This window comes from Rhinoraja longicauda, chromosome 5 (assembly GCF_053455715.1).
Source record: "Rhinoraja longicauda isolate Sanriku21f chromosome 5, sRhiLon1.1, whole genome shotgun sequence".
NCBI lineage: Eukaryota > Metazoa > Chordata > Chondrichthyes > Rajiformes > Arhynchobatidae > Rhinoraja > Rhinoraja longicauda.
In genome coordinates this window covers 4404279-4430791 of record NC_135957.1, presented here as the reverse complement: position 1 = coordinate 4430791, position 26513 = coordinate 4404279, and the positions used below count along the sequence as shown (strand labels likewise).

Below are 26513 nucleotides of genomic sequence, written 5' to 3'. Positions count from 1 at the left end.
TGAGTTACTCCAGCACTTTGTGTCTTTGTTTAGTAAAGACCAGTATCCACAGTTCTTGGTTATAGCAGTAACTGGTTTTAAGGTACAAGTCCCACCTCTTTTCCTCCAATTCCATTGGTACCAACTCATGCTCGGATATCAATGCCCACAACTATTCCCCTCGCTTGGCCTTCTCCCACCTGTAAGTGGTAGGAGGGAACTAATCCTTCCTTAACGAAGGAAGACACAAACAATCTCCCAGAAATACTAGGGGACCGAGGATCTAATGGGAGGGAGGAACTGAAGGGAATCCACATTAGTCAGGAAATGGTGTTAGGTAAACTGTTGGGACTGAAGGCAGATAAATTCCCAGGGCCTGATGGTCTGCCTCAGAGTACTGGAGGTGGCCCTAGAAATCGTGGATGCATTGGTGATCATTTTCCAATGTTCTCTCGACTCTGGATCAGTCCTGGGAACTGGAGGGTACCTAATGTAACCCCACTTTTAAAGAACGGAGGGAGAGAAAAAATGGGGAATTATAGACCAGTTAGTCTTACATCGGTTGTGGGGACAATGCTCGAGTCGATTGATAAAGATGTCGTAGCAGCGCGTTTGGAAAGCAGTGACAGGATCGGCCAAAGTCAGCATGCATTTATGAAGGGGAAATTATGCTTGACTAATCTTCTGGAATTAATCGAGGATGTGACAAGTAAAATGGATAAAGGAGAGCCAGTGGATGTGGTGTACCTGGACTTTCAAAAAGCCATTGACAAGGTCCCACACAAGAGATTAGTGTGCAAAATTAGAGCACATGGTATTGGGGGTAGGGTACTGACATGGATAGAGAACTGGCTATCAGACAGGAAGCAAAGAGTAGGAATTAACGGGTCCTTTCCAGAATGGCAGGCAGTGACTAGTGGGGTGCTGCAAGGCTCGGTGCTGGGATCCCAGTTATTTACAATATATTAACGATTTACACGAGGGAATTAAATGTAACATCTCCAAGTTTGTGGATGACACAAAGCTGGGTGGCAGTGTGAGCTGCAATGAAGATGCTATGAGGTTGCAGGGTGACTTGGATAGGTTGGGCGAGTGGGCGGATGCATGGTAGATGCAGTATAATGTGGATAAATGTGAGGTTATCCACTTTGGTGGCAAGAACAGGAAGGCAGATTATTATCTGAATGGTGTCAGATTAGGAAAAGGGGAGGTGCAACGAGACCTGGGTGTGCTTGTACATCAGTCACTGAAAGTAAGCATGCAGGTACAGCGGGCAAAGAGGAAAGCAAATGGCATGTTGACCTTCATTGCGAGAGGATTTGAGTTTAGAAGCAAGGAGGTCCTACTGCAGTTGTACAGGGCTCTGGTGAGACCACACCTGGAGTATTGTGTGCAGTTTTGGTCTCCTAATTTGAGGAAGGACATTTCTGCTATTGAGGGAGTGCAGCGTAGGTTCACCAGGTTAATTCCCAGGATGGCGGGACTGTCATATGATGAAAGAATGGGTCGACTGAGCTTGTATTCACTGGTATTTGGCCAATTCACTGGATGTTTTCAAGAGAGAGTTAGATTTAGCTCTTAGGGCTAATGGAATCAAGGGATATGGTGAAAAAGCTGGAACAGAGTACTGATTCTGGATGATCAGCCATGATCATATTGAATGGGGGTGCTGGCTCAAAGGGCCGAATGGCCTACTCCTGCACCTATTTTCTATGAACTGCAGATGCTGGTTTACACCGAATACAGGCACAAAATGTTGGAGTAACTCAGCGGGACAGGCAGCAGCTCTGGGGAGAAGGAATGGGTGACGTTTCGGGTCACTGTCTGAAGAAGGGTCTGGACCCGAAATGTCACCCATTCCTTCTATCCAGAGTGGTGACAGGCTGTTAACAACAGGGCAACAGCCAAGATTGAAACGACAGGGATAGTAAGGAGGAAGGAATAGTTTAGCTAATACAGTGAAATGTTTATCCCGGGAATGAGTGGGTTAACATATGATGAGCGTTTGTCGGCACTGGGCCTGTACTCACTGGAGTTTAGAAGGATGAGGGGGGCACCTCACTGAAATGTACGGCATAGTGAAAGGCCCGGATAGAGTGGATGTGGAGAGGATGTTTCCACTAGTGGGAGAGTCTAGGACCAGAGGTCACAGCCTCAGAATTAAAGCACGTTCTTTTAGAATGGAGATGAGGAGAAATTTCTTCAGTCAGAGGGTGGTGAATCTGTGGAATTCTTTCAATGGATATATTTAAGGCAGAGATAAATAGATTCTTGATTAGTATGGGTGTCAGGGGTTATAGGGAGAAGGCAGGAGAATGGGGGGGGGTTGGGAAGGATATAGATCAGCCAGGTTGTAATGGCGGAGTAGACGATGGGCCGAATGGCCTAATTCAGCTCCTATCACATAGGAGATGAGGAAGAATTTCTTTAGTCAGAGAGTAGTGAATCTGTGGAATTCTTTGCCACAGAGGGCTGTGGAGGCAGTGAATATATTTAAGGCAGAGATCGATAGATTCTTGATTAGTGCGGGTGTCAGATGTTACGGGGAGAAGGCAGGAGAATGGGGTTAGGAGGGGAGATAGATCAGCCATGATTGAATGACGGAGTAGACTCGATGGGCCGAATGGCCTAATTCTACTCCTATCACTTATGAAAATGCTGGAGTAACTCAGCGAGACAGGCAGCATTTCTGGAGAGGAATGGGTAACGTTTCGGGTCTGAAGAAGGGTCTCGACTCGAAACGTCACCCACTCCTTCTCTCCAGAGATGCTGCCTGTCCCACTGAGTTACTCCAGCATTTTGCGTCTGTGGGCAATGTGCTTTAATTAACCGTAGAGAGGCATGTAAAGAGTGTCCTGAATACCAGCGCATTAGTCGGTCACGTTCTCCACCTACCTCTGGATTGGTTTTGAGCCTGGAGCGCAGCAGGAAGCTGTGTAAGTCGCCATATTTCATGAAGGGAAGGATAACCATGGGCTTTGCCATCTGTTGCCTGATGCCCAGTTCCAAACAGACACCTAAAGAAAAATCAAACGCTTGTTGTGAAGCCTTACACACCCCACTACCACTTCAGCTCAATTCCTCAAGATTCCTCAGGATGCAGCATGGAAACAAGCCCTTCGGCCCACCGAGTCCATCACCCCTTCATGCTACCTCTCGGTGACCCCAATTTTGCAAACACTCCCTACAAATTAAGCAATTAACCTACACACATGTGTAGGATGGAACTGCAGATGCTGGTTTACACCGAAAATAGGCTGCAAAAGGGTACTGACATGGGTAGAAAATTGGTTGGCAGACAAGAAACAAAGAGTAGGGATTAACGGGTCCCTTTCAGAATGGCAGGCAGTGACTAGTGGGGTACCGCAAGGCTCTGTGCTGGGACCGCAGCTATTTACAATATACATTAATGACTTGGATGAAGGGATTAAGAGTAACATTAGCAAATTTGCAGATGACACAAAGCTGGGTGGTAGTGTGAACTGTGAGGAAGATGCTATGAGGTTGCAGGGTGACTTGGACAGGTTGTGTGAGTGGGCGGATGCATGGCAGATGCAGTTAAATGTGAGGTTATCCACTTTGGTGGAAAGAACAGGAAGGCAGATTATTATCTGAATGGTGTCAAGTTAGGAAAAGGGGATGTACAAAGAGATCTGGGTGTCCTAGTGCATCAGTCACTGAAAGGAAGCATGCAGGTACAGCAGGCAGTGAAAAAAGCCAATGGAATGTTGGCCTTCATGACAAGAGGAGTTGAGTATAGGAGCAAAGAGGTCCTTCTACAGTTGTACAGGGCCCAAGTGAGACCACACCTGGAGTACTGTGTGCAGTTTTGGTCTCCAAATTTAAGGAAGGATATTCTTGCTATTGAGGGCATGCAGCGTAGGTTCACTAGGTTAATTCCCGGAATGGCGGGACTGTCGTATGTTGAAAGACTGAAGCGACTAGGCTTGTATACACTGGAATTTAGAAGGATGAGAGGGAATCTTATTGAAACATATAAGATTACATAGAAACATAGAGACATAGAAACATAACAAATAGGTGCAGGAGGAGGCCATTCGGCCCTTCGAGCCAGCACCGCCATTCATTGTGATCATGGCTGATCGTCCCCAATCAGTAACCCGTGCCTGCCTTCTCCCCATATCTCTTGATTCCACTAGCCCCTAGAGCTCTATCTAACTCTCTTTTAAATTCATCCAGTGAATTCGTTTCCACTGCCCTCTGTGGCAGAGAATTCCACAAATTCACAACTCTCTGGGTGAAAAAGATTCTTCTCACCTCAGTTTTAAATGGCCTCCCCTTTATTCTAAGACTGTACTCTAAGATTATTAAGGGATTGGACACGCTAGAGGCAGGAAACATGTTCCCAATGTTGGGGGAGTCCAGAACCAGGGGCCACAGTTTACGAATAAGGGGTGGGCCATTTAGAACGGAGATGAGGAAAAACTTTTTCAGTCAGAGAGTTGTGAATCTGTGGAATTCTCTGCCTCAGAGGGCAGTGGAGGCTTAATCTCTGAATGCATTCAAGAGAGAGCTAGATAGAGCTCTTAATGATAGCGGAGTCAGGGGGTATGGGGAGAAGGCAGGAACGGGGTACTGATTGAGAATGATCAGCCATGATCACAGTGAATGGTGGTACTGGCTCGAAGGGCCGAATGGCCTCCTCCTGCACCTATAGTCTATTGTCTAAAATACTGGAGTCGCTCAGCGGGACAGGCAGCATCTCTGGAGGGAAGGAATGGGTGACATTTCTGAACAAGGGTCTCGACCCGAAACGTCACCCATTCGTTCTATCCAGAGATGCTGCCTGACCCGCTGAGTTACTGCAGCTTTTAGTGTCAGCCTGCACACCCGCACGTCTTGTCTTTGGGATGTGGGAGGAAACCAGAACAGCTGGTGGGAACCCACACGGTCACAGGGAGAAGGTGCAACCTGCATACAAACAGCACCTGAGGCCGGGATTGAGCTCGGGCTCACTGGTGCTGTGTGGCAGAGGCTCTACAAGCAGCCCTTCAATGAAGTGCCTCCGTGATTGCGTGGGTTTTCTCCGGGTGCTCTGGTTTCTCCCCACACTCCAAAGATGTGTGGGTTTGCAGGTTAATTGGCTTCTGTAAATTGTAAATGATCCCTACTGTGTAGGATAGTGGTCGCTGATTGGTGCGGGCTCGATGGGCAAAGGGCCCATTTGCACGCTGTATCTCTACAGTCCAGACTGCAGGGGTGGACAATAGACAATAGGTGCAGGAGGAGGCCATTTGGCCCTTCGAGCCAGCACCGCCATTCACTGTGATCATGGCTGCTCATTCTCAATCAGTACCCCGTTCCTGCCCTCTCCCCATACCCCCTGACTCCGCTATCCTTAAGAGCTCTATCTAGCTCTGTCTTGAAAGCATCCAGAGAATTGGCCTCCACTGCCTTCTGAGGAAGAGAATTCCACAGAGTCACAACTATCTGACTGAAAAAGCTTTTCCTGATTCCTAGTACATTCCTAGCACCAGTGTGGGATCAGCTCAGGGCGTTCCCTCCATTCCAGCAGCTTTGGAAAGGTAGTGCGAAGCTTCAAGGTACGGCCTCTCATCATCGGCGGTCCCTGTGAGCGAGTGTGACTGTCCTCTCCATAGGGTCGTCTACCCGTGGGTCTGCAGATGTCTTGTAGAGGGCTGAGGCCCAGTGTAAATTGGAGGAACAGCACCTCATATTTCGCTTGGGCAGTTTACACCCCAGCGGTATGAACATTAACTTCTCTAACTTCAGATAGTCCCTGCTTTCTCTCTCTATCCCCTCCTATTCCCAGTTCTCCCACTAGTCTTCCAGTCTCCGACTACATTCTATCTTTGTCTCGTCCCCTCCCCTGACATCAGTCTGAAGAAGGGTCTAGACCCGAAACGCCACCCATTCCTTCTCTCCAGAGATGCTGCCTGACCCGCTGAGGTACCCCTGCATTTTGTATCCACCTTTGATTTAGACCAGCATCTGCAGTTTCCTACACATGTTAACGTTTGTTTTTCTTTTCACTAATGTTAGACCTGCTGAGCATTTGTAATGTTTTCTAGTTCAGTTTAGAGATCAGGTGAAGATTGCACACCTATATACATTAAATATATACATATGTATGTATCGTACCTAGTAGTTTAATGACATTTGGATGATCAAAATCTTTCATGCAGGCTGCTTCACCCAAGAATTCTTCAATCTCCCTCAGTGAGAAGTCATCCACTGGAACAAAACAAAACACCCAAATATCAAGTATAACCTCAGATTATACAATGAAGAATGTTTCATAAAAATGCCCCTGCTAAATTTCCCATCCAGCAAAACTAAAATGAACAAACAGCTAACATTGAATTATTTTCCTGTAACTCTTCATAGAATCTCAATGTCACTGCTGGAACAATAAAGTACTTGGACTGGCTTCAATGATGAGGACAATACAATGTCTGTCTCTCAGTTGAGTTGTTATCTCTCGGGTAATAGCTCCCCGTCTGTAATCACAATACATGAAACCTGAACTGCTTAATAACTATTCATCATTGTGGAGTGTTCAAAGGGGGAGTGCAACGAGACCTGGGTGTCCTTGTTCATCAGTCACGGAAAGTAAGCATGCATTGAAGAAAGCTAATGGCATGTTGGCTTTCATAACAAGAGGAGTTGAGTATAGGAGCAAAGAGGTCCTTCTGCAGTTGTACAGGGCCCTAGTGAGACTGCACCTTTGGTCTCCAAATTTGAGGAAGGACATTGTTGCTATTGAGGGAGTGCAACTGCGAAATAACTTAAATACTTCAGTGTCACGGGCATTGCATTCAATGCAGATAATTAGTCAGGAGTGTATAATTGTCATATTTGGGTTTAGTTTAGAGATACAGTGTAGAAACAGGCTCTTCGGCCCATCGAGTCCGCACCACCCAGCGATCCCCGCACATTAACACTATCCTACACACACTAAAGGCAATTTACATTTATACCAATCCAATTAACCTACAAACCTGTGCATCCTTGGAGTGTGGGAGGAAACCGGAGCGCCTGGAGAAAACCCACGCAGGTCACGGGGAGAATGGACAAACTCCACACAGACAGCACCCATAGTCAGGATCAAACCCGGGTCTCTGGCGCTGTAAGGCAGCAACTCTACCACTGCACAACCGTGCCAACAACGAAACACTGAAATTCTTACTTTTTAGTTTAGTTTAGTTTAGTTGAGAGATACAGCACGGAAACAGGCCCTTCGGCCCACCGGGTCCGCGCCGACCAGCGATCCCCGCACACGAACACTATCCTACACACACTAGGGACAATTTTTACATTTGCCCAGTCAATTAACCTACAAACCTGCACGTCTTTGGAGTGTGGGAGGAAACCGAAGATCTCGGAGAAAACCCACGCAGGTCACGGGGAGAACGTACAAACCCCGTACAGACGGCGCCCGTAGTCGGGATGGAACCCGGGTCTCTGGCGCTGCATTCGCTGTAAGGCAGCAACTCTACCGCTGCTCAGCTATTTGCAGCAGCTGAACAGGCCCATCAACGCAGTATGCGCATTATATATGATAAACCAAATAAAATTAATAAATGAAGAAGCACAACACTAGTTCAAATATCAGTCCGACTAATTACAAGACAAAGGTAGCCTTACACTTCATCGTTTTGACAGCAACTTTCTGACTGCTGCCATCAGCCTGTTTAAGATGTCCCTCCATGACAGAGCCGAATTCCCCTGTAACAAAATAAGAATGTATAGATCAGATAGCTGGCTGGCTTCATGTACAGTGCGAAACGGAGTGCAGTATATTGCCAACACAAAGTTCAGAGCAAAATAAACCCAACTGTACACATACTAACTTTTATTTCAAGAGGTCTTCTGTACAAAACCAGGTTTGTAATGCTGAGGCTCTATAAGGCGCTGGTTAGGCCACATTTGGAATATCGTCAGCAATTTTGGGCCCCATATCTGAGGAAGGATGTGCTGGCTCTGGAGAGGGTCCAGAGGAGGTTTACAACAATGATCCCAGGAATTAGCAGGTTAACCTATGATGAGCGTTTGTCGGCACTGGGCCTGTACTCGCTGGAGTTTAGAATGATGAGGGGGGACCTCATTGAAACGTACAGAATAGTGAAAGGCCCGGATAGAGTGGATGTGGAGAGGATGTTTCCACTGGTGGGAGAGTCCAGGACCAGAGGTCACAGCCTCAGAATTAAAGGACGTTCCTTTAGAATGGAGATGAGGAGAAATTTATTTAATCAGAGGGTGGTGAACCTGCAGAATTCTTTCAATGGATATTTTTAAGGCAGAGATAGATAGATTCTTGATTAGTGCGGGTGCCAGAGGTTATGGGGAAAAGGCAGGAGAATGGGGTTGGGAAGGATACATTTACCAAGCCAATTAACCTACAAATCTGCACATCTTTGGAGTGTGGGAGGAAACCGAAGATCTCGGAGAAAACCCACGCAGGTCACGGGGAGAACGTACAAACTCCGTACAGACAGCACCCGTAGTCGGGATGGAACCCGGGTCTCCGGCGCTGCATTCGCTGAAAGGCAGCAACTCTACCGCTGCATCACCGTGGCGCCCTAGATGTTCTCTCTCAGTACAGAAGTTGCTCTGGTGCCAGCTTTGTTATTTGACATGCTTTGGGATGACCACTGGCACTGGTAATGCCACAGCAAGACCAGCATCAGTGGATGCACAAGCACCAGTTCCTGGCATGTCATGGCAGTGCAGTCTTCAGTTCTGAAGCTGGCAACACGCAAGGTTTCTGGCAGAGGACAGAGGTGAACAGTGCAAGGTGCCAGGTGCTGGGATGGTGCATGTGGCAATCGGGGAGATACCCACCTCTTCATACGCTGACTAGCTCTGTGCGCGTTTCTGTGCATGCATGCGTGTACATCTAGTGTGTGTGTGTGCTTCAGTGTGTGTCGGTCCCAGTGTGTGTGTGTTTCAGTGTGCTTCATGTGTGTATGTGTGCCCTTCAGTGAGTGTGTCCCGGTGTGAGTTTGAGTGTGTCCCAGTGTGAGTGTGTGTGCTTCAGTGCGTGTGTCCCAGTGTGAGCATACGTCAGTGTGTGTGGCCCGGTGTGAGTGTGCGTGCGTGTGTGTGTGAGTGAGTGCTTCCCGGTGTGAGTGTGTACGTCAGTGTGTGTGTCCCAGTGTGAGTGTGTGTCCCAGAGTGAGTGTGCATGCGTGTGTATGTGAGTGTGCGTGTGTGTGTGTTGCAGTGTGAGTGTGTGCATGCGTGTGAGTGTGCATGTATGTGTGTCCCAGTGTGTGTGTGTGAGTGCATCAGTGTGTGAGCGTGTGTGTGTGTCCCGGTGTGAGTGTGTGTGTGTGTGTGTGTGAGTGTGTGTGTCCCAGTGTGTGTGTGTGCATGTATGAGTGTGCGTGTGTCCCAATGTGTGTGTGTGCATGCGTCAGTGTGTGAGAGTGAGTGAGAGTGAGTGAGTGAATGAGTGAGTGAGTGTGTGAGTGTGTGTCCCGGTGTGAGTGTGCGTGTGTGTGTGTGTCCCAGTGTGTGCGGGTGTGTGTGTCCCGGTGTGTGTGTGCGTGCGTCACTGTGTGAGTGTGCGTGTGTGTGTGTGTGTGTGTGTGTGTGCGTGTGTGTGCGTGTGTGTGTGTGTATGTGTGTGTGTGTGTGTGTGCGTGTGTGTGTCCCAGTGTGTGTGTGTGTGTGTGTGCGTGTGAGTGTGTGTGTGTGTGTGTGTGTGTGTGTGCGTGTGAGCGTGTGAGTGTGTGTGTGTGTGTGTGTGTGTGCGTGTGAGTGTGTGTGTGTGCGTGTGAGTGTGTGTGTGTGTGTGTGTGTGTGTGTGTGTGTGTGTGTGTGCGTGTGTGTGTCCCAATGTGTGTGTGTGTGTGTGTGTGTGTGTGTGTGTGTGTGTGTGTGTGTGTGTGTGTGTGTGTGTGTGTGTGTGTGTGTGTGTGTGTGTGCCGGTGTGTGTGTGTGTGTGTGCCGGTGTGTGCCGGTGTGTGTGTGTGTGTGTGTGCCGGTGTGTGCGTGTGTGTGTGTGTGTGTGTGTGTGCGTGCGTGTGGCGGGACACACGTTTGCCATCTTGGCTTCTTTGCTCACCTTCTCCCAGAACCTTGCCCAGAGTGAGCAGCTTCCTGTCGGTCATCACATCCTGCAGCTTGTCTTTCAGCTCGTCGCGGATTCCCAGGTGATCCACTGCGGGAAGAAGTGTTGATGTTGGAGCCCACCACATTGAATCGTATCATGTCGAGACGGGCCACGATGAACTGCCGGCTCCCTGGAGACCTTCTCCATGTGAGGACCCAAATCTACCCGCGTTCCCCCCCCTTTCAGCAGCGCAGAGGGAGAGTCCCGGCAAGCAACACCGCTGACCAGGGACCCATCACCTCTTTACTCCTATACTCAAATCCTCTCATTATGAAGGCCAACATGCCATTAGCTTTCTTCACTGCCTGCTGTACCTGCACGCTTACTTTCAGTGACTGGTGTACAAGGACACCCAGGTCTCGCTGCACTTCCCCTTTATCTAATCTGACACCATTGACATAATAATCTGCCTCCTTGTTTTAGCCGCCAAAGTGGATAACCTCATTTATCTACATTATACTGCATCTGCCATGCATCTGCCCACTCACTCAACCTGTCCAGGTCACCCTGCAACCTCCTAACATTCTCTTCGCAGTTCACACTGCCACCCAGCTTTGTGTCATCCGCATACTTGCTAGTGTTAATTCTAATTCCAAATCATTGACATATATTGTAAATAGTTGCGGATGTGGTCTCACCAGGGCCCAGTACAACTGCAGAAGGACCTCGTTACTCCTGTACTCAAATCCTCTCGTTATCAGGATCCTGTACATCTTTGGGATGTGGGAGGAAACCGGAGCTCCCGGAGGAAACCCACCCGGTCACGGGGAGAACATGCAAACTCCACGCAAACTAAGAAGGCAATATTGGGAGAAAAGATGAGGTACGAGGGTAAACTAGCCAATAATATAAAGGAGGATAGTAAAAGCTTTTTTAGGTATGTAAAGAGGAAAAAAATAGTCAAGGCAAATGTGGGTCCCTTGAAGACAGAAGCGGGAGAATTTATTATGGGGAACAAGGAAATGGCAGACGAGTTGAACCGGTACTTTGGACCTGTCTTCACTAAGGCAGATACAAGCAATCTCCCAGATGTTCTAATGGCCAGAGATCCTAGGGTGACGGAGGAAATGAAGGAAATCCACATTAGGCAGGAAATGGTGGAGGGTAGACTGATGGGACTGAAGGCTGATAAATCCCCAGGGCCTGATGGTCTGCATCCCAGAGTACTTAAGGAGGTGGCGCTAAAAATTGTGGACGCATTGGTGATCATTTTCCAATGTTCTATAGATTCAGGATCAGTTCCTGTGGATTGGAGGGTAGCTAATGTTGTCCCACATTTTAAGAAAGGAGGGAGAGAGAAAACAGGAAATTATAGACCAGTTAGTCTGACATCAGTGGTGGGGAAGATGCTGGAGTCAATTATAAAAGATGAAATTGCGGAGCATTTGGATAGTAGTAACAGGATCGTTCCAAGTCAGCATGGATTTACGAAGTGGTAATCATGCTTGACTAATCTTCTGGAATTTTTTGAGGATGTAACTAGGAAAATTGACAGGGGAGAGCCGGTGGATGTGGTGTACCTCGACTTTCAGAAAGCCTTCGACAAGGTCCACTTTGGGTTATCCACTTTGATCAGCCATGATCACATTGAATGGCGGTGCTGGCTCGAAGGGCCGAATGGCCTCCTCCTGCACCTATTGTCTATTGTCACATAGGAGATTAGTGGGCAAAATTAGAGCACATGGTATTGGGGGTAGTGTACTGACATGGATAGAAAATTGGTTGGCAGACAGAAAGCAAAGAGTGGGGATAAATGGGTCCCTTTCAGAATGGCAGGCAGTGACTAGTGGGGTACCGCAAGGCTCGGTGCTGGGACCGCAGCTATTTACAATATACATTAATGACTTGGATGAAGGGATTAAAAGTATCATTAGCAAATTCGCAGATGATACAAAGATGGGTGGTAGTGTGAACTGTGAGGAAGATGCTATGAGGTTGCAGAGTGACTTGGACAGGTTGTGTGAGTGGGCGGATGCATGGCAGATGCAGTTTAATGTGGATAAGTGTGAGGTTATCCACTTTGGTGGTAAGAATAGGAAGGCAGGTTATTATCTGAATGGTGTCAAGTTAGGAAAAGGGGACGTACATCGAGATCTGGGTGTCCTAGTGCCTCAGTCACTGAAAGGAAGCATGCAGGTACAGCAGGCAGTGAAGAAAGCCAATGGCATGTTGGCCTTCATAACAAGAGGATTTGAATACAGGAGCAAAGAAGTCCTTCTGCAGTTATATAGGGCCCTAGTGAGACCACACCTGGAGTACTGTGTGCAGTTTTGGTCTCCAAATTTGAGGAAGGATATTCTTGCTATTGAGGGTGTGCAGCGTAGGTTTACTAGGTTAATTCCCGGAATGGCGGGACTATCATATGTTGAAAGACTGGAGCGACTGGGCTTATATACACTGGAATTTAGAAGGATGAGAGGGGATCTTATCGAAACATATAAGATTATTAAGGGGTTTGACACGTTAGAGGCAGGAAACATGTTCCCAATGTTGGGGGAGTCCTGAACCAGGGGCCATAGTTTAAGAATAAGGGGTAGGCCATTTAGAACGGAGATGAGGAAAAACTTTTTCAGTCAGAGAGTTGTGAATCTGTGGAATTCTCTGCCTCAGAAGGCAGTGGAGGCCAATTCTCTGAATGCATTCAAGAGAGAGCTAGATAGAGCTCTTAATGATAGCGGAGTCAGGGGGTATGGGGAGAAGGCAGGAACGGGGTACTGATTGAGAATGATCAGCCATGATCACATTGAATGGCGGTGCTGGCTCGAAGGGCCAAATGGCCTCCTCCTGCACCTATTTTCTATTGTCTATAAAGTGCGCACAATGTCAGGATGGAACCCGCCCGGGTCTCTGGCACTGTGGGGCAGCAACTCTACCGCTGTGCCACCGTTGTGCCGCCCTTTATTTAGCTGTGATGCCGCACGTTTACGGAGCTGAGAGGCCCCTGTCTGTTTTACAGCCACATAACTCTATTCAAAATGGGAAATATAGATCTTACGTGTTAAGTCCACCGTCCGTCGTTGATAGGTTTTCTTCACGGTGAAATGGACAGTCGGCTCTGTGTCATCTCCATCACTGAATACATTCCTTCATGAGCAACAAAACACAATATATCAACTGAAAAAATAACACTATCAAACGCACAGTGTTACATAGTTAATGCAACCCAAAACAAGAGGATTTGAGTACAGGAGTAAAGAGGTCCTTCTGCAGTTGTACAGGGCCCTGGTGAGCCCACATCTGGAGGATTGTGTGCAGTTTTGGTCTCCTAATTTGAGGAAGGACGTCCTTGCTATTGGGGCAGTGCAGCGTAGGTTCACCAGGTTAATCCCCGGGATGGCTGGACTGCCATATGAGGAAAGATTAGAAAGACTGGGCTTGTATTCACTGGAGTTTAGAAGGATGAGAGGGGATCTTATAGAGACGTATAAAATTATAAAGGAACTGGACAAGCTAGATGCAGGAAAAATGTTCCCAATGTTGGGGGAGTCCAGAACCAGGGGCCACAGTCTTAGAATAAAGGGGAGGCAATTTAAAACTGAGGTGAGAAGAAACCTTTTCACCCAGAGAGTTGTGAATCTGTGGAATTCTCTGCCACAGAGGGCAGTGGAGGCCAAATCACTGGATGAATTTAACAGAGTTAGATAGAGCTCTGGGGGCTAGTGGAATCAAGGGATCTGGGGAGAAGGCAGGCACGGGTTACTGATTGTGGACGATCAGCCATGATCACAATGAATGGCGGTGCTGGCACGAAGGGCCAAATGGCCTCCTCCTGCACCGATTTTCAATGTTTCTATGTTTCTATGTTTCTAGCTGCTGGAGGAGAATCAATTTGTACCTACCTTTCCAAATTTAACTAGGGACGTGAGAAAGGGGAGATGGGGTGGTTTAACCAGAAACCGATAAACGCATGGTGGCACAGCGGTAGAGTTGCCGCCTTACAGCTAATGCAGCACCAGAGACCCGGGTTCCATCCCGACTACGGGTGCTGTCTGTACGGAGTTTGTACGTTCTCCCCGTGACCTGCGTGGGTTTTCTCCGAGATCTTCGATTTCCTCCCACACTCCAAAGACGTACAGGTTTGTAGGTGAATTGGCTTGGTAAAATTGCTAAAAGCGTATAAGAGAGTGCTAGCGCATGGGGTGATTGCTGGTTGGCGCGGACACGGTGTCCCACGGGTGGTAACATGCCAATCTGGAGTCTGGGGCTCAGTTCCTCACGCTGGTGCTGGGCATTGTTGCAGTATCTCACTGTGCTCTATCTTTCTGTGAGCTAATGTGGCAGTGTTGAATAAATCTGGTCTAAGTTGCTCTGGTGTGTTTTACAATCAGCTGCTGAGTTGGAGGGGTCGCATTGACCACAGGGCACAACCTCAGGATAAAAGGACGTACCTCTCGAAGGGAGACGAGGAATAATTTCTGTAGGCAGAGGGTGGTGAATCTGTGGAATTCATTGCCACAGACGGGTGTGGAGGCCAAGTCAGTGGATATTTTTACAGCGACGATAGATGGGATCTTGATTAGTACGAGTGTCAAAGGTTATGGGGAGAAGGCTGGAGAATGGGGTTAGGAAGGAGAGATAGATCAGCCATGATTGAATGGCGGAGTAGACTTGACGGGCCGAATGGCCTAATTCTGCTCCTGTGAACGAGAGCTATTCTGTTGTCTAATTTGTACCTTACAATCAACAGCCAAACAGTTCTGGCATTGCACTGTCTGTCCGTGTGATGGGTGACAGCAGAGACGGGACGCTCCCTGCACTTGGTGGCAGCTCATGGGTTAACCTGATATTCCAGAGGAAAACAAGTTGGGTTTGCTCTTGCAGTTCAACTCAAAGTAGAAATTCCTAAAAGTCAGAAGGCGTAACCGAATATCAAAATGGAAGGAAATCCTGATCAGGCTATCCTGCTAGAAGCCCTTTCTGCAGCACAAGATGTTGGATAGAGTCATGGGGCTAGTGGAATCAAGGGATATGGGGAGAAGGCAGGCACGGGTTACTGATTGTGGACGATCAGCCGTGATCACAATGAATGGCGGTGCTGGCTCGAAAGGCCTAAATGGCCTCCTCCTCCTGCACCTATTTTCTATGTTTCTATGTTTCTATAACCAAGCACAATATTTGCAGCAGAAGGCCTTTGTTGTAATCTCTTTAGTTTTGTTTCATTCAGTTTAGATACAGCATGGAAACAGGCCCTTCAGCCCACCGAGTCCACACTGCCCAGCAATCACCTGTACACCAGTTCTAACGTACACACTAGGGTGGAACAGCGATAGTTGCTGCCTCACAGCGAATGCAGCGCCGGAGACCCGGGTTCCATCCCGACTACGGGTGCTGTCTGTACGGAGTTTGTACGTTCTCCCCGTGACCTGCGTGGGTTTTCTCTGAGATCTTCAGTTTCCTCCCACACTCCAAAGACGTGCAGGTTTGTAGGTTAATTGGTTTGGTAAATGTAAAAATTGTCCGTAGTGGGTGTAGGATAGTGTTAGTGTGCGGGGATCGCTGGTCGGCGCGGACCTGGTGGGCCGAAAGGGCCTGTTTCCGCGCTGTATCTCTGAACCAAAATGGGGACGTGGCGGGGAATACATTGTAACTTTGTCGGCGCCCTTTACGTGGCGACTATTTGCATACCTTGGACATGCAATCAAAGAATTTCACTGCGACTTGCCACATGTGACATAAAGTATTCATTCATTCATTCATTCATTCATTCATTCATTCATTCATTCATTCATTCATTCCTTCATTCAATTTAGAGACCAATTAACCTGCAAATCTGAGAACATGGATGGGTGACGTTTCGGGTCGGGACACCTCTTCAAAATGATCTATATGAAGAAGGGTCCCGACTCGAAATGTAACGTATCCATGTTCTCCAGAGATGCTGCCTGACCCGCTGAGTTTAGTTTAGAGATACAGCGTGGAAACAGGCCCTACAATTTACTATTTTTGCCAAAGCCGAATTAAGCTACAAACCCGCACGTCTTTATAGTATGGGAGGAAACCGGAGCACCCGGAGAAACTCACAGGGAGAACGTGCAGACTCTGTACAGACAGCACCGATAGTTAGGATCAAACTCGGGTCTCTGGCGCTGTGAGGCAGCAACTCTACCGCTGCGCCATTGTGCCGCCCTACCAGTTACTGCCAAGTTACTCCAGCACATTGTGTCTTTTTTTTGTACACGGGCCTCTGCAGTTCCTTGTGACGACAATTTTTACCGAACTTGGATTTCTTACAAGTAATTAAACTCTCTCCATCACAGGCAATTTTCAGAAAAGAACTTAAGCAGAATAAATGGCGCGTTTAACCAAAGATACCAACCCAAAGCGTGTCTCCTTCACTCGTCTTTTGAACGCTGCGTACAAGATTATGGCTACGATAATTATGCCACTGATGCAAATGATTCCAATCAGGACCGTCAGTGAATGGTCAGCTTTACGATCACCGGCAGCTGAGGCAGTGGAGAATGGCAGGACGTCATCTACAATCAAACACAACGGAGCAAATCAGCTCTGCATTCAATACGGATTGTTCACCTACCACTATCCCACAAGGGGAGAGTTCATTCAGCAAGTGATGTTAGAAAATAACTGCAGATACCGGTACAAATCAACGGTATTTATTCACAAAATGTTGGAGTAACTCAGCAGGTCAGGCAGCATCTCAGGAGAGAAGGAATGGACGATGTTTCGGGACGAGACCCTTCTTCAGACTGATGTCAGGGGGGCGGGACAAAGGAAGGATATAGGTGGAGACAGGAAGATAGAGGGAGATCTGGGAAGGGGGAGGGGAAGAGAGGGACAGAGGAACTATCTAAAGTTGGAGAAGTCAATGTTCATACCACCGGGCTGCAAACTGCCCAAGCGAAATATGAGATGCTGTTCCTCCAATTTCCGGTGGGCCTCACTATGGCACTGGAGGAGGCCCATGACAGAAAGGTCAGACTGGGAGTGGGAGGGGGAGTTGAAGTGCTCAGTCACCGGGAGATCAGGTTCGTTAAGGCGGACTGAGCGAAGGTGTTGAGGGAAGCGATCGCCGAGCCTGCATTTGGTCTCGCCGATGTAGAGAAGTTGAGATCTAGAGCAGCGGATACAATAGATGAGGTTGGAGGAGGTGCAGGTGAACCTCTGTCTCACCTGGAAAGACTGTTTGGGTCCTTGGATGGAGTCGAGGGGGGAGGTAAAGGGACAGGTGTTGCATCTCGTGCGGTTGCAGGGGAAAGTGCCCGGGGTTGGGGTGGTTTGGGTGGGAAGGGACGAGTGGACCAGGGAGTTACGGAGGGAACGGTCTTTGCGGAATGCAGAAAGGGGAGGGGATGGGAAGATGTGGCCAGTGGTGGGGTCCCGTTGTAGGTGACGGAAACGTTGGCGGATGATTTGTTGGATCCGCTGGCTGGTGGGGTGGAAGGTGAGAACGAGGGGGATTCTGTCCTTGTTGTGAGTGGGGGGAGGGGGAGCAAGAGCGGAGCTGCGGGATGTAGAAGAGACCCTAGTGAGAGCCTCATCTATAACGGAAGAGTGGTATTCAGCAAGTGATGCTCATTTGGCAAGTGATGCAGCTTTGTAGAGTCCTGTTTGGAGTATTACGAAGATAGACACCAAAAGCTGACTTAACTCAGCGGGTCAGACAGCGTGTCTGTCAGAGGACAGAGGGTCTAGGGAGACAGAGGGTCTGTCAGAGGGCAGAGGGTCTAGGGAGACAGAGGGTCTGTCAGAGGGCAGAGGGTCTCGGGAGACAGAGGGTCTGTCAGAGGACAGAGGATCTAGGGAGACAGAGGAACTGAAAGAAATTTGCATTAGGCGAGAAATAGTATTAGTTAGACTGATGGGACTGAAGGCTGATAAATCCCCAGGGCCTGATGGTCTGCATCCCAGGGTACTCAAGGAGGTGGCTCTCGAAATCGTGGACGCATTGGTGATCATTTTCCAATGTTCAATAGATTCAGGATCAGTTCCTGTGGATTGGAGCTAATGTTATCCCACTTTTCAAGAAAGGAGCGAGAGAGAAAACGGGGAATTACAGACCAGTTAGCCTGACATTGGTGGTGGGGAAGATGCTGGAGTCAATTATTAAAGAGGTAATAACAGTGCATGTGGATAGCAGTAAAAGGATTGGTCCAAATCAACATGGATTTATGAAAGGGAAATCATGCTTGACTAATCTTCTGGAATTTTTTGAGGATGTAACAAGTAAAATGGATGAAGGGGAGCCAGTGGATGTAGTGTATTTAGACTTTCAGAAAGCCTTTAATAAGGTCCCACACGGGAGGTTGGTGAGCAAAATTAGAGCACATGGTATTGGGGGTAGGGTGTTGACATGGATAGAAAATTGGTTGGCAGACAGGAAGCAAAGAGTAGGAATAAATGGGTCCTTTTCAGAATGGCAGGCAGTGGCGAGTGGAGTGCCGCAAGGCTCGGTGTTGGGGCCGCAACTGTTTACAATATATATTAATGATTTGGATGATGGAATTAAAATTAACATTAGCAAGTATGCGGATGACACAAAGCTGGGTGGCAGTGTGAGCTGCGAGGAGGATGTTAGGAGGTTGCAGGGTGACCTGGACAGGTTGAGTGAGTGGGCAGATGCGTGGCAGATGCGGTATAATGTAGATAAATGTGAGGTTATCCACTTTGGCGGCAAAAACAAGGAGGCAGATTATTATCTCAATGGTGTCAGGTTAGGTAAGGGGGAGGTGCAGCGAGACCTGGGTGTCCTTGTACACCAGTCACTGAAAGTAAGCGTGCAGGTACAGCAGGCAGTGAAGAAAGCTAATGGCATGTTGGCCTTCATAACAAGAGGATTTCAGTATAGGAGTAAAGAGGTTCTTCTGCAGTTGTCTAGGGCCCTGGTGAGACCACATCTGGAGTAATGTGTGCAATTGTGGTCCCTATTTTGAGGAAGGACATCCTTAATATTGAGGCAGTGCAGCGTAGGTTCACGAGGTTAATCCCCAGGATGGCGGGACTGTCATATGAGGAAAGATTGGAAAGACTCGGCTTGTATTCACTGGAATTTAGAAGGAGAGACCCCTCTCAGAAACGTATAAAATTATAAAAGGACCGCACAAGCTAGATGTAGGAAATATGTTTGCAATATGTTGGGGGAGTCCAGAACTAGGGGCCACAGTCTAAAAATAAAGGGGAGGCCATTTAAAAGTTGAGAAAAAACTTTTCCACCCAGAGAGTTGTGAATTTGTGGAATTCACTGCCACAGAGGGCAGTGGAGGCCAATTCACTGGATGAATTTAAAAGGGAGTTAGACAGAGCTCTAGGGGCTAGTGGAATCAAGGGGTATGGGGAGAAGGCAGGCACGGGTTACTGATTGTGGACGATCAGCCATGATCACAATGAATGGCGGTGCTGGCTCCTCCTGCACCTATTTTCTATGTTTCTATGTTTCTATCTCTGGAGAGGAATAGGTGACGTTCGGGGTAGAGAATGGATTATTACGTGCAGTGTCTGAAGAAGGTTCTCCACCCAAAATGTCACCCATTCCTTCTCTCCAGAGATGCTGCCTGTCCCGCTGAGTTACTCCAGCATTTTGTGTCTATCTTTAGTATTCAGTTTAATTTAGCGATACAGCTGGGAAACAGGCCCTTCGGCCCATAGAGTCTGTGCCGTCAAAGCGTTCACCTGTACACTGGAGGTTCTACCCTACCCTATACCCTAGGAACAATTTACAAAAGCAAATTAACCTACAAACCTGCACGTCTTTGGAGTGTGGGAGGAAAACGGAGCGCCCGGAGAAAACCCACGCGGTCACGGGGAGAACGTACAAACTCCATACAGACAGCACCCGTAGTCTGGATCAAACCAGGGTCTCCGGCGCTGTGTGGCAGCAACTCTACCGCTGCGCCACCGTGGCGCCCAGGGGTGTGGCAGGACATACGTGGCAGGTAATAGGTGGACATGCTAGGGCGGTTTTTGATAGGAAGATAGTTGGATCAAAGGACAGAGATAAGGAGGTGGTGTGAGACAGGTTTGAAGACTCGCGGATTGTGAAGGCAGACAGAGAAAAGGGACCAGGCGGGAGGGGGTTGGAGGGGAAACTATGTGGGAGTCCAAACGGAGCACAGGGGGGGCGGAGGGGAGAGGAAACGGGGGGGGGGGGGGGAAGAGAAAGTTTAGGGTGGTCATGGTGGCGCAGCGTTAGAGTTGCTGCCTTACAGTGAATGCTGCGCCGAAGACCCGGGTTCCATCCCGACTACGGGTGCTGTCTGTACGGAGTTTGTACGTTCTCCCCGTGACCTGCGTGGGTTTTCTCCGAGATCTTCGGTTTCCTTCCACACTCCAAAGACGTGCAGGTTTGTAGGTTAATTGGCTTGGTAAATGTAAAAATTGTCCCTAGTGGGTGTAGGATAGTGTTAATGTGCGGGGATCGCTGGTCGATGCGGACCCGGTGGGCCAAAGGGCCTGTTTCCTCACTGTATCTCTAAAACTAAACTAAACTAAACCCACCGCCCTTTGTGTGAAGAAGTTACCCCTCAGATTCCTATTACATTTTTTCCCCTTCACCTTGAACCTACATCCTCTCGTACAACTGAATTCCATCTCACTGGTAACATTGGTATTGTACACCACACACAGCAGCACTTACCATTCCTTGCAATGATCACGTGCTGTGGTTTGCTGTACGGCCCAACTCCGGTTCTGGTGAAGGCAGCCACTTGCACCTTGTATCTGACATTAGTTGCCACATCATGAATAGTGTAAATCTGCCCGCCATCTTGTGCAAGTCGTTTTATAATCTGGAAAGGACAAAAGACAAAATTAAAATAGTATCGGGCGTAATTAAATTAAACTTATTGAATCGAATTTGAATTTCACTGTACCTTAATTGGTACAGGTGACAATAACCTGACCTTGGTTTCACAATCACAATCACACTTTATTAGCCAAGTATGTTTTGCAACATATGAGGAATGTCATTTGCCGTACATTCATAACAGTAAAAAGCAACAGGACACACAAAATCCATGTTACCATGAACATCCCCCACAGTGACTCCTCCACATTCCTCACTGTGATGGAAGGCGAAAAAAAGTTCAATCTCTTCCCTTCTTTGTCCTCGGGGGCCTCGAGCCTTCCGTTGACGGGACAATCTTGACTCCCGTAGTGGGCGGTGGGCCTTCCTCGTCGGGGCGATCAAGCTCCTGCATCGGGGGGATCTCAGCTCCCCCCACCGGGCGATCTATCCCGGGTCAGGGCCTGTCGAACCTCAATCGGCTTTCGGAGCTCCCGACATCGGTCTCTACCCGAGACTGTGAGCTCCTCGATGTTAAAGTCCGCAGGCCGCGGTTGGAGCGTTGACCCAGGCAAGGGATCGCAGGCTCCGATGGTAAGTCCACGCCCCGCTGGGGCTCAAAGTCAGTCTCGAGCAAGGCCGCCAGCTCCATGATGTTAGGCCGCAGAGTGACCGGAGATACGATCCAGAAAACAATCGCATCTCCGGCAAGGTATTTACAATACAATAAAAGTAAAACAGAACCCGTCACGATCACACAAGGCAGACAAATATGCTAAATGAACTATTATACAACTATCTTACACTCCGTGTCCAGGATACATCCAGTTCCCCGCGGTGCCCAGCGGTCCTGGAAATCCCCCAGGGTGCCCGTGGGCAGCGCGCAGTCCCTCTCCAACACCACCCAGGCATGGACATATCCCCGGAAAAGGGTTAGGCAGCCGGCTCGGGCAGAGCCCTCTTCCACCTGGCGCCGTGACTCATGGATGGCCAGCTTGGCCAGGCCCAGGAGCAACCCAACCAGGACATCTTCAGCCCAGGGTCAGGACTGGTTGGGGGGTGAGGTGGGGAGAAAGATGGAGGAGAGGAGAGGCAGGACAAAGCGTGGCAGGTAATGCCTTATTGTCCTCTGAATGTCAGATTTAAACTTTGCCTGAAGAGCCCTGACAGATTTGAGCTGTTAACCTTCTGACTCAGAAATGTGTGCAAACTGTTAACAAATGAGTCATGCATGTCACGCTTCATTTAACAAGTGTTCCCGCTTTGGTCTGCAGGGAGATTATAAAATCAACCCCCATTCCAACCCTGTTTCCAAGATTCCTCGCAACGCCTTGGCTCAAGTTACAAGACAACGGTGTGTAGGTTTGTAGGTTAATTGGCTTGGTATAAGTGTAAACAGTCCCTAGTGTGTGTAGGATAGTGTTAGTGTGCGGACTCAGTGGGCCAAAGGGCCTGTTTCTCCGGGTGCTCCGGTTTCCTCCCACACTCCAAAGGTTTGTAGGTTAATTGGCTTTGGTAAAATTGTAAATTGTCCCCAGTGTGTTAGTGTAGTGTTCACTGGTGGGCACAGACTCGATGGGTCGAAGGACCTGTCTCTCTAAAGACTAAAAGCTGTGTAGAGAGCATCACGCCGTGGGTGCAGCTACTGGGGAGCTTGCAAGTGCGGTCGATGGCTGAGCAGCTGCACTGACTCAGCACTTGTTTCACTCGGCTAAAGCTGACATTAAGATGCCCCGACTCAATGGCATTGTGTGGTATGCAGCTGTCTGTACACAGGATATTAGTGTCTGCTTTGGCCAGCAACGTTTATCATGGGTTTCTCTGAACGGAACCCCATGGTAAGCTGAGCAGCACCTATACTGTGACATTTCTACATGATCATCCCACACAGAGGGTGGTGGGTGTATGGAACAATCTGCCAGAGGAAGCATGCAGGTACAGCAGGCAGTGGAGAAAGCCAATGCAATGTTGACATAACAAGAGGAATTGAGGATAGGAGCAAAGAGGTCCTTCTGCAGTCGTACAGGGCCCTAGTGAGACCGCACCTGGAGTACTGTGTGCAGTTTTGGTCTCCAAATTTGAGGAAGGATATTCTTGCTATTGAGGGCGTGCAGCGTAGGTTTACTAGGTTAATTCCCGGAATGGCGGGACTGTCATATGTTGAAAGACTGGAGCGACTAGGTTTGTATACACTGGAATTTAGAAGGATGAGAGGAGATCTTATCGAAACGTATAAGATTATTAAGGGGTTGGACACGTTAGAGGCAGGAAACATGTTCCCAATGTTGGGGGAGTCCAGAACCAGGGGCCACAGTTTAAGAATAAGGGGTAGGCCATTTAGAACAGAGATGAGGAAAAACTTTTTCAGTCAGAAAGTTGTAAATCTGTGGAACTCTCTGCCTCAGAAGGCAGTAGAGGCCAATTCTCTGAATGCATTCAAGAGAGAGCTAGATAGAGCTCTTAAGGATAGCGGAGTCAGGGGGTATGGGGAGAAGGCAGGAACAGGGTACTGATTGAGAATGATCAGCCATGATCACATTGAATGGTGGTGCTGGCTCGAAGGACCGAATGGCCTACTCCTGCACCTATTGTTTATTGTCTAGTTGAGGCTGAGACTATCCCAACGTTTAAGAAACAGTTGGACAGGTACATGGATAGGACAAGTTTGGAGGGATATGGACCAAGCGTGGGCAAGTGGGACTAGTGTAGCTGGGACATTGTTGACCAATGTGGGCGAGTTGGGCCGAAGGGCCTGTTTCCACACTGTATCACTCTATGACTCTATGAAGGGCCTGTTTCCACACTGTATCACTCTATGACTCTATGTAGGGCCTGTTTCCACACTGTATCACTCTATGACTCTATGTAGGGCCTGTTTCCACACTGTATCACTCTATGACTCTATGTAGGGCCTGTTTCCACACTGTATCTCTCTATGACTCTAATTGCTACTGTAGATATTTTATATTTTCCAAGTTTGTCCAATGCAAGAAGATCGTAGAACATGGAACAGTACAGCACAGGAACAAGGCCCTTCTGCCCACAATGTCAGCACCGAACATGATGCCAAGCTAAGGGTGGCAGGGTGGCGCACTGGTAGGGTTGCTGCCCTACAGCGCGAGACCCAGGTTAGATCCTGACTATGGGTGCTGTCTGTATGGACTTTGTATGTATGTTTGCACATTCTCCCTATGACTGCGTGGGTTTTCTCCGGGTGTTGTACAGGTTTGTAGCTTACATGGCTTTGATAAAATTGTAAATTGTCCCCAATGTGTAGGGTAGTGCTAGTGTATAGGGATTGCTGGTCAGTGCTAACTCAGCGGGGGCCCAAGGGTCTTTTTCTGCAATGTATCTCATACGACCAGAGGCAGGAATTGCCGAGTGTACAAGGAGTGGATGGGAAATCATAGAACTAGTGTGAACGGGTGATCGATGACCAGCGTGGACTCGGAGACCCGAAAGGCCTGTTTCCAAGCTGCTTAGCTAACCCCAAAAAAAACATAGGAGCAGTATTACGCCATCCAGCCCATCAAGTCTGCACCACCAATGAATTATGGCTGATCTATTTTTCCCTCTCAACTAGGGTTGCCAACTGTTCCCTATTAGCCAGGACATCCCGTATTTTGGGCTAAATTGGTTTGTCCCATACGGGACCACCCTTGTCCCATATTAGGCCCAGGGGGGGGGGGGGTCTGTGGGCCCGGACACTTTAGGCCCGGGGGGCACTGTAGGCCCATACACAGTAGGCCCGGAGACCGCTGTAGGCCCGGACACTGTAGGCCCGGACACGGTAGGCCCGTACACTGTAGGCCCGGGGGCCGCTGTAGGCCCAGACACTGTAGGCCCGGACACTGTAGGCTTGGGGGCTGCTGTAGGCCCGGACACTGTAGGCCTGGGGGCCGCTGGAGGCCCGGACACTGTAGGCTAACGGAGTGTGTTCGGGGAGCGGGCACCCAGCCAACGGCCACATGCTCCTGCTCCACCAATAGTGGCCGCCCGGGGCGGTGACATCACCTTTTGTCCCTTATTTGGGAGTGAGAAAGTTGGCAACCCTACTCGCAACCCCACTGTCCTGCCTTCTGCCCATAACCTTTGACGCCCTCAGTGATCAAGAACCTATCAATTGCCATTTAAAAAATACCCAATGACTTGACCTCCACACCTGTCTGTGGCAATTTATTCCACAGATTCACCACCCTCTGGCCAAACACATTCCTCCTCATCTCCATTCTAAAGGTACATCCTTTTATTCTGAGGCTCATCTGCATGCACACGGCCCATATCCCTCCATTCTAAAAGCCACTTGATCGTCACGATCGTATCTACCTCCACCACCATCCTTGGCAGCTCATTCCAGGCACCCACACACCCTCAAAAACACTGCAAAAAAAGGTGGTGAGCATTTTATCGGTATGCATCACAGCGTGGTTTGGGAACAGCTCCATCCAGCGAATTGTGGACCATCTGCAGCCCAGACCATCACACAAACCAACCTCCCTTCCACCGACTCCATCTACACCTCACGCTGCCTCGGCAAGGCCAACAGCGTCATCAAGGACCAGTCTCACCCCGGCCACTCCCTCTTCTCCCCATCGGGCAAGAGGTACAGGTGTGAAAACGCACAGCTCCAGATTCTGGGACAGTTTCTTCCCAGCTGTTACCATCCCACCACAACCAGAGAGCAGGTCTCGCCCCGAAACGTCACCCATTCCTTCTCTCCACAGATGCTACCTGTCCTGCTGAGTTATTCCAGCTTTTTATGTCTACTATCTACTATCTAACTCATTGGTGACCCTCAGACTATCCTTGATCGGACTTTGCTGGCTTTACCTTGCACTAAACGTTATTCCCTTGTCATGTATCTGTACACTGTAAATGGCTGGATTGTAATCATGTATTGTCTTTCCGCTGACTGGTTAGCACGCAACAAGAGCTTTTCACTGCACCTCGGTACACGTGACAATAAACTAAACTGAATTATACTGACCGTCAGCTTTGTCTATGCCTCTCAATCGTGAATCACTGTTATCAAGTGAACAGCGATAATAATAATAATCCTAATTTGAGGAAGGATGTCCTTGCTATTGAGGCAGTGCAGCGTACATTCACAAGGTTAATCCCCGGGATGGCGGGACTGTCATATGAGGAAAGATTGGAAAGACTGGACTTGTGTTCACTGGAGTTTAGAAGGATGAGAGGGGATCTTATAGAGACGTATAAAATTATAAAAGGACTGGACAAGCTAGATGCAGGAAAAATGTTCCCAATGTTGGGGGAGTCCAGAACCAGGGGCCACAGACTTAGAATAAAGGGGAGACCATTTAAAACTGAGGTGAGAAGAAACGTTTTCACCCAGAGAGTTGTGAATTTGTGGAATTCTCTGCCACAGAAGGCAGTGGAGGCCAATTCTCTGGATGAATTTAAAAGAGAGGCAGATAGAGCTCTAGGGGCTAGTGGAATCAAGGGATATGGGGAGAAGGCAGGCACGGGTTACTGATTGTGGATGATCAGCCATGATCACAATGAATGGCTCAAAGGGCCAAATAGCCTCCTCCTGCACGTGTTTTCTATGTTTCTATGTAATAAGGAAACCAAAACTTCTTCAGCAGTTTACCAAAATGTCACTTGCTGTTGAGTCACCGTACTCGATCCCACAAATAAGGGTGGGGGCGAGACAAGACGTCGATCGAGGCG

At 48.6% G+C, this 26513-nt stretch overlaps 1 protein-coding gene across 2 annotated transcripts in view; it reads right to left on the bottom strand.

Annotated features, from left to right (window-relative positions):
- mertka (c-mer proto-oncogene tyrosine kinase a) overlaps positions 1-26513 on the bottom strand; it is a 148878-nt gene that overhangs the window by 21505 nt on the left and 100860 nt on the right. For both annotated transcript variants that reach the window (XM_078398799.1, XM_078398800.1), the window contains exons 9-15: positions 20673-20823; positions 16398-16557; positions 13077-13165; positions 10034-10129; positions 7609-7689; positions 6103-6195; positions 2875-2996 (exon numbers count right to left, since the gene is read on the bottom strand). In XM_078398799.1, the coding sequence (XP_078254925.1) occupies positions 2875-2996; positions 6103-6195; positions 7609-7689; positions 10034-10129; positions 13077-13165; positions 16398-16557; positions 20673-20823 (792 nt within the window). The remainder of the gene's footprint in view (positions 1-2874; positions 2997-6102; positions 6196-7608; positions 7690-10033; positions 10130-13076; positions 13166-16397; positions 16558-20672; positions 20824-26513) is intronic.